At 37.3% G+C, this 8,768-nt stretch overlaps 1 protein-coding gene across 1 annotated transcript in view; it reads left to right on the top strand.

The window, feature by feature from the left end:
* Window positions 1-8,768, top strand: part of DNAH11 (dynein axonemal heavy chain 11) — a 167,858-nt gene that overhangs the window by 113,314 nt on the left and 45,776 nt on the right. The window contains 4 exon segments of the mRNA XM_019472780.1: window positions 569-685; window positions 1,068-1,210; window positions 1,702-1,885; window positions 2,671-2,772. Of these exon segments, the coding sequence (XP_019328325.1) occupies window positions 569-685; window positions 1,068-1,210; window positions 1,702-1,885; window positions 2,671-2,772 (546 nt within the window).

Here is an 8,768-nt window from a genome sequence, read left to right as displayed (position 1 = left end):
GACCATCCAACCAATTCCTCACCCACCAGACAGTCCACCCATCAAATCCATACCTCTCCAGTTTAGAGAGAAGGATGTTGTGGGGGACTGTGTCAAAGGCCTTACAGAAGTCCAGACAGATGACAGCCATAGCTCTTCCCTTGTCCACTGATGTAGTCACTCCATCACAGAAGGCCACTAGGTTAGTCAGGCAAGCCTTGCCCTTGGTGAAGCCATGCTGGCTGTCTCGAATCACCTCCCTGTCCTCCATGTGCCTTAGCAGAGCTGCCAGGAGGATCTGCTCCATGATCTTCCCAGGCACAGAGTTGAGGCTGACTCTTCTGTTGTATGGTGGTAAAAACAGATGTTAATTCTCACCACGCAGAACAGATGGAGTCTAGAGCTGAGCACAAACCTTCTTGAGTGTCAGAGGTGTAGAGGTCTTTTTTATGCATAACATAGAATAATGGGTTTTAAGATCTGATTGTGTATATAGACATTACACTGCAAGTGTGAGTGCTTAAGCAGCTCTGATTTGATTTACAGCCTTAGTTTTCAATATAAATCTTAAGATTCATTGTTTTAATAGGTAGCAGAAATCCAAGGAGAAGTAGTATATTTGAGACAGAAAGAATGTGAGGATGACCTGCTGAAAGCTGAACCTGCTCTTGTTGCTGCTACAGCAGCCTTAGACACGCTTGATAAGGTAAAGATCATACAGTTTGATGTCTGCAAAAAAAATTGGTTTATAGTTCAAATAGTTCAGGGTTACTAAACGGTCATTCCAGTGCCAAGCTGCCAAGCACAATTAAATTTCCATCTTCTCTGGGCAGCATGCTCCAAAGCAACAGGTTGGCAACTGCTGTACCTGACCTGGCATTACACTTCCCATCACCCTACTTGGCCAAGTTGCACATAGGATTGCAGAGCAAGGGAAGGGCTGTGATCATGAGTATTTTCACCACATAAAATAATTAGTAATAGTCTTCAAAGAGCTGAGAGTTGTGTACTTGTAATCAGAAAGCTTCTGTGGAACAAATCTACTGTTGTTGCACAATTCTGTATCTGTTCCGCTGATCTTTTTTCAGGTTAATCTTACAGAACTGAAAGCCTTCACCAACCCACCAGTGGCTGTAACCAATGTTATTGCTGCAGTAATGGTTTTATTGGTATATAAAAGGAAAGTGCCCAAAGACCGAAGCTGGAAAGCCGCAAAAGTCTTTATGGGAAAGGTAATGATCAATGGGACATCATATAGTGTCTGAGATGAGAGATGAAAAGAATAGTTAAAAATGAGAGTCAGAGAAAGACAAACTAAATCATATCATCATTTTCTTACAGTTTGAATTTGGGGGAATAAGATATGACCCTGCGTTGTTCTCTTCCGTGTACCTTTGGTGACAGACTCAAGCCAGCCTGCGCACCACTGGGATTTATTAATTGCAAAAATAGAAGAAAAGTCAAAGGGAGAGCATTTCATTATATTTATCTCATCTCTGCCAAATTCCTCAAGTGAATCATAAAATCACAACATGTGTTTATGAGGTTGAATCCTTCAGGCATTTGGAGGAAATAATATTTTTGCTTAACGTTTTTGCATAACATTTCCAAAATAATAAGCTAGTGCAGGATTCCAGTTTTGCATATGCAATGAAAGCAGGAGTTAGCTTCTCATTCTCTGAAATGGAAAAGGATTGATGCACTGGAACTTCTCTTCTTGCGGGTTGATGACTTCTTACAAGCTTTAATCAACTATGATAAGGAGCATATTCCTCAGAATTGTCTGAAAGTTGTCAAGGAACACTACTTGAAAGATCCAGATTTCAACCCAAATTATGCTCGTACAAAACCCTTTCCAGCAGCTGGTCTTTGTGCCTGGGTCATCAATATAGTAAAATTCAATGAGGTATGTATATAGATCAGTTCCTCTCTTGACTTGGTGGACGGAAATTTCTGTTATTGAAGTTTTTTATTATTTTGGTAAGCTCAGTTTAGTGTCCTGGGGAGAATGTAACAGCAACCACAGATAAAGCGGGAAGTATTCAGTGCTTAACAGTATGTATGCATGTATTTATTTTTAGTAGAAAGTGTAAAAAAAGATATGGCTGTCCAGGACTTTTCAATTGTCATTATGATGCAACAGTTGGGAAATATTCCTCTCCAGATGTACACGTTTCACTTAAAATGTCCATCTGAGTCTGGCTGTCTGGAGTGTAAGACAGAGCTTATCACTTGTGATTCCCTTGAGCAGCTGGCAGCAGGATTCCTCCATTCATCTTCGTATTATAGCAGGTTATTATTTAATTATGAAATAGTAAAAAACTAATCAATTCTAGTTGAAATCTACTCAAGCTTAATGCCTGTCTGATTTCTACCTGTATTCTAAAACCATGAAAGTGATACATATCAATTAATTTTAGTTGGAGAGTAGACCCACTGAGGATGCATTCAGTTCTGCTTAAGATATCCTTACGTAGGTTATAATGAAATCTCCTGTAGTCTTTAGGTCAATAATGAAAGAAATCTCTGCGTGTCTTACTATTGTGTAGAAAGATGGCTCTAAAGCAAATATACGTAATGAGATTACCAGGATTATCTGAAAGTCTTTCATCAGGAGTCATTTGCAATTTTTATAATGAATGTGAGACCATCTTCTTGCCTAATGTACCTATGTTGTCTGTCTTTTTCAAGGTGTATTGTGAGGTAGAGCCAAAACGATGTGCATTGGCTCAGGCAAATACTGAATTAGCAGCAGCTACAGAAAAACTAGAAGCCATCAGGAAAAAGCTTCTTGTAAGTACTGCTTAATTAATAAGCATTATTCTCTGATATCTTGAACCCGCTTAATTCTATTAGTTTCATTTTATTTAGTTATTTCATTTTGTTAATTTATTTTATTTTTATTGATTTTATTACTTCCTAGATCAAGTATTAAAGATATGTTTTCATTAGGGATTATCACTATTTTTCCCACAAACTTACTGAAGAATATTCCTTAGTTTCGGTGGTAGCACATGAAGCTGTTTATCAGAAATGACTGAAATTCCTCAAAGCCATCTAGGCACATTATAACCAATAGATCAGTAAACTGAAATAACAGTTGGTATAAATAACCGGCTGTGATTTTTTACAAGGAATATATGCCAAGTGTTTATATGAGTAACGACCTATTGGAATATAGGAATAACTTCCAGAAAGGCTTGGAAGCTCATGCTCATCTGTGTTTATGTTTGTCATTAAACATATCATAAAAATGACATCAAATCTCCTCCGATTTTTTGAAAGACCTCCAAACGTATATACACACGCCTGTACACATGCACATAGAAGTGGAAACCGATTACAGTCTTTTACTGACAAATGTCTTTTGAGTTAATGATTGAATCAAAGACCACCTTTACCACCAAGTATCTACTGAACTTTTGAGAGTGTTTATTTGTTGTTTGTTAAGTATTCATTTAATAGAGCAATGCAAAGCGCTTTTGAAACGGGCAAAGACACCTTGTGGTATCTTGGGAGATGGTGGGTGGAAGGAGTTTCTCTACTGCAAGCTAATTACCCTGACTTAGCAAAGAAGGCTTTAAATGGTTCGGAAGACACAGCATTAATTGGGTTTAGAAGGCTTTGACTTGGCTTAAGGCTTTTTTTGTTGGTAATATTTAGACCTGAAATCTCACAACTTAAGATATCAAGCAATAAATGAAGGCTGAACAAATATGTAATGTGGGGATTATTCTCACTGTTTTCTCTTAAATTATCAATTTAAGAGAAGGGGCAAGATTCACTTTTACTGAAACTCTCAGAAATCTGTGAGTTATGGTATCTCAGAATTTCATTCTTTATTTCAGCAATTTCCTGTTACTCCTCCGGCTATTGTAGTACCAGCTTTTTTTGTTCTGAAGGAGATGCAGATTTAATGGGTAAACAAAGATAGCTTTTACTATCTCTTTTCCTCTTCTGGTCCCCTCTGCCCCGCACCCCAAAAATCCCATCAGGTGCTACGGCAAGTATTTTGCCTCTGTATGATACAGCCTTAGCCTTGTGACCTTGGAGTTGCCCATTCAGATCAAAGTGCATCTGCCCTTGTGAAGTTTATATCTACACTAAAAGATAGCTTTACTGAAGAATCTTTTTTTTTATTTCACACATCTATACTGATGTATGTTTATTAAGTGCAAATACTTACTTTTTGGACTAAAATAGCTTTTTAATGATTTTTAAAATTATTCTTAATGCACAGCAGTCACCCCTGAAACTCATGGAATCTTTTATTGTTTTAATGTGTTCCTCAAAGAAGAGCACTAATGCATCTCTGTTCCTTGCCTGACAGTATCTCAAAGAACCTTTTCCTGTTTTAGGTGATCTTGCAGTTCAGTAAGCCTCCAACTTTGAATCTAGTCCTGTCTTTTTATATTTATTTACTTCCCTTTTCATCTCCTTGTGAATTTTTCTGGAGGTCGTTAGCAGCAGTTTTTCTCCCAGCTATGCTCAGTTCCTAGTAGGAAGAATTCTGCACCGCAGACAAAGTTGCAGTTCCCTCTGCAGTTATCTGTTTCCTGTGTTAGGCCAACAGTTGTCACATTGTCACTTAATATGAATATTTTTCCTAACGGCTTTATAAAATCCATACTGCATGTTCAACCAGGCTTCCTTTTACAAGAGGGGAGGATCCAGTTAAAACTATTATTTTTATAACTGATTCATACCATAGCTGATCAACCTGATGAACTTTTTTAAGGAGCTGTAGCTGTAATTTTTGATTCTCTGGTAGGTATTACTTATAGCAATAATAAGCTCCAGCGCTCATGAGGTTGTTGAATGGAGAACACTATAGCTGGTGAAATCCACTGTTGATAAATGCAAAATAATATATATTGGAATGAAAAATTTGAACTTTTTATGATTATTGATTATTGTTTATTAATTAGTAGCTTAGGGAAGACAACCTGGGGCTGATTGTGGATGGTTCAAAGAAAACTTTCAAGTTAGCCCTGTTTTGAGCTGAGAGTTGGACTGGATGACCTCCAAAGGTCCTTCTAGCCTATACCATCTCATGATTCCAAAAATAAAGCAGAAATTTGGTTCATCCAGTAATATTTTACAAGAATATGAACTTGAGGGGAAGAATAAAAAGGAAATACTTGTCTATGCAGTGTGTATACTATGTATGCTAAAATGTGTTTGTAACACTTAAGAGACTTGAGTGGTCAGAGTGTGTTATAATGATATAGTAAAAACTGCTGCACACATCTTACTCAGGAAGACTTGCTTTTGGCTTGTTTCTTGTAACTGAGCTGTAACTCAGTCCGGGGATTCAAAAATCAAAAAGGAATTCAATTTTTATATATGAAGAAACTTGAAAAATTTATATACTTCCATAATTAATGTCTTAATCCATCATTTAATTACTGAGAATTATTGGTAAAATTTTGTTTTGAAGGCATATTATTCCTCTTGGACAATTCTGTGTTTGCTTCTCACAGCCCACATGATGCATGTTCAGTTAGAGTGCAATTCTTTGCACAGGCCAATGCAAAATTTTGTTCATTCAAATGTCTTGCAAATTCCAGCTGGCAATAGGATTCTCATCTAATTTGTCATGCCATGAACTACTTACCTATACCTATGCTGTATCCAAATGGGGTATACTGTGCATAAGCTTACAAACACTTGGACTAGCAATGATTTATGTATCTGTTGTACTCATAGAAGGGAAAGAATGTTATTTCTTGTCCGTTGAGAGGATTTAAAATGTTATTTAAAGAACAGATTTGAAAGTGATTGAAGTAACCTAGTTTTAATTACATGTTTAACTTACGTCTCATCTAATAGCTGTGTGGCAGACTGGAAATTATCAAAGTGTCTATAAAAGTGTAGTGCATAACATGAAGACATGTGTGTATAAAAGCCATTGATAATTTCCTCAGGACTGGCAACTAGAAGGAAAAAAAATAAATGGCAAATCAGCATACTCCAGAGCTTCAAGCAATCTAGGAAACTTAGAAGGAAGTTTAAGTTTCCAGAATTATAACAAGTTGGGGATGTGACACTCACTTTATAAAATGTTAATCCAAGAAGTTTCAACTATAGAAAATTGTATGGCTGAGAGATACATTTCCTCTGATCATTAGTGCCCAGTTTCCTACCTGTGAAATGTTAGATGATGATGAGAGGCTGAGTTCATTAGTAAGGTTCAGTAGGTGGAATGAGCTCTGCAGACTGGTGGGTACAGAACAGGATCCTTTCCTGTCTTTGCACTTTTGCTTTTTTAACAGAATTGACACTCATTAATTCCATGAAATCCACAACTTTGCTCGGGTTTATTTTAACCATAATTACAGCTGGCATTTCACAGAGCCTCCGCTTAGCTTTCTGGGCTCAGCTTTTTTCTCCATCTAAACATGCACAACATGGTCAACAGTGAACATCTTTGTCTGTAGATTTTCATCCCTATTCAATAATCCTTAACTGTGCTGTTCAATCTTTCATTTAAAATCAGCTTGAGTTCCTCAGCTGGAAACTTGTACCAATCCACATGTTAAAGGACATGATGTTCAACGTGATATCCCATGGGGAGGACTGTTATGTACAGCAGTAGCATTAATCAGGGTTAGCTGGTGAAAAGATGCAAATTCAGAGTGAAACATAGACTTTTTGCTGGCATCCATTTTTAGAGTTAGAATGAAGTGCTGTATAAATATTCACCAGTTGTCTTCCACTTTTCCAGAGAGTTTTACATCTAGCCAAGTTTCATCAGCACCATTTTTCCAACCATGGTAACTTCTTGATCTGCTTCATTTAATGTTTGCATTCAGTATTTTGTAATGTGCACCTCTGCCCGATGCAGCCTGTTCCAGCTGGCTCATGTCATGCCTTTTAAAGGTATGATTCACTGTATAAGGGAGTCTGAAACAGGAATAAAGAGAAGGCAAACTTGTACTTCTGGAAAGGGAAAAAAAAAAGGAACGGTGCAGGCACTTCTCGGTGACAAGTGCCTGGTTTTCATTTACCTTAGCTGCTGATAACCCTCTGTACCCCATCAGCCTGCAGAAAGCTCTTATTCCTTATTTCAGTTGTATGCATCCATAGTCTGTAAAAACAAGAAGTCCTCTAATGTTGAGGGATGATCACTCTTGATATATGGACATTCTTCTATATCTCTGTCTGGGCTGCCTGCCGACTGGATCCAGTCTACGGGAAGTTTTCACCTCACCCACCACCTCTTCTTCAGGAGTAGTAGAAGTGCTGTGCAACCCTATCAGTCATCCTCTGAAGAGCCACATTTCTTCTAAGCTTGCACAAGGCCAGGATGTAGAGCCCACAGGAAGAAGGTACTCCACCAATGCAAATTCATCTGAGTCTGCATGAAATCAAGCAGTACAGAAGAGAGAGATATTTTGTATGTCATTTATGAATGCTAACCTTTAGTAGTCCTCTTCATTCTGGAGCTAAACAAATTCAGTAAGAGCAATGAAGCATTTACTCTTCTATCTAGTCTCTTTTAAACACCTTTCAGGTGGCATTAGAGTTTTTCTTATCATTATCCAAGCATCAGTCCACATGCTCAGTCGCCCCCTATCTTTCAGTTCATTTCTTGCCCTTCTCCCTTCTGGTCATTTATTTGCCTGTCGCTTTCCCGTCTTCCTCTATCCAATTTTCTAAAGAACAGACTTGAAGGCATGGTATCAGTTGTTAGTGATCTCTGCTCCTGCATTCATGGATGTTCTGTGCTCCCTGACTCATAATTCAGCTTCTTTCTGTAGGCAAAGAGAGAGAGAAAGAGAGTAGTACATATTTTTCATACGGAAGTTTTTGCGGCCAGCAATTTTCAGTGATGATAATTGGTGCAGCTGTTAGAATCAATAATACATCTTCGGCCTAGACAGCACAGTTAAACTAACCTCCTTTCACTTCTGGTGGCTTCCAGAGTATATCTTGAAATGAGAAATTAAATTCTTATCAAACATGGGCAATATTGTAATGAATATTGTCACAGTAATTTTTTTTTATGTCAATTATATACAGACTGGTACTAATACTAATACAGTATGTCATTTTAAACATTTACAGTGTTTTAAAGATGATAAAAAAATACTCTGTGGATGGTGATGCCTAATGATCCTTTCTTGCATGCTAAAGTTTTAATATATGAAGACGTACGTTTGTCCATCCAGTCAAACAATTGCTATATATTTACAGTGAATGGAAAGAAAAGCAGGTTAGGAAATAGAAAAAAGAATTGTTTCTTCACAGGCAAAATTATTTTTTAAGCATTTTAAGTGAAATGAAATCAGATTTCCGTCCTTACAGAGACTACAGTTATCTGCTAAAAATATTTGTGAAAATTATGATTTTACATTCACATATATATTACAATAAGTATGACTATTATATGCAAAAAAAAGAGAAGGAAAGGTAGTATGTTTATTAGTGTTAAGGCTAAAAAGTTGGGCCAAGTTCATCCTTTTGGAGGAGATGGTACAATTTGTATTATTTATCACTGCAATCATTACTATTAACATATAAGAGCACTTAAATACAGTGAAAATACACTCTGAAAAGGATTATACAAGGGCATAGTCCAGCAGGCTTGCTATGGAGAGTAATGGCTCTCTGCTCTGATTTGTGGAGCATAGTTCCCTGTGTCCTGGTTTCGGCAGGGATAGAGTAAATTTCCTTCCCAGTAGCTGGTACAGTGCTGTGTTTTGGATTTAGGATGAGAACAAAGTTGATAACACACTATGTTTTAGTTGTTGCTAGGTAGTGCTTACACTAGCCAAGGACTTTTC

This window comes from Aptenodytes forsteri, unplaced genomic scaffold (genome assembly GCF_000699145.1).
Source record: "Aptenodytes forsteri isolate BGI_AS27 unplaced genomic scaffold, ASM69914v1 Scaffold164, whole genome shotgun sequence".
NCBI lineage: Eukaryota > Metazoa > Chordata > Aves > Sphenisciformes > Spheniscidae > Aptenodytes > Aptenodytes forsteri.
Note: the sequence above shows the minus strand (reverse complement) of the source record. Positions and strands in the feature narration are given on the sequence as shown.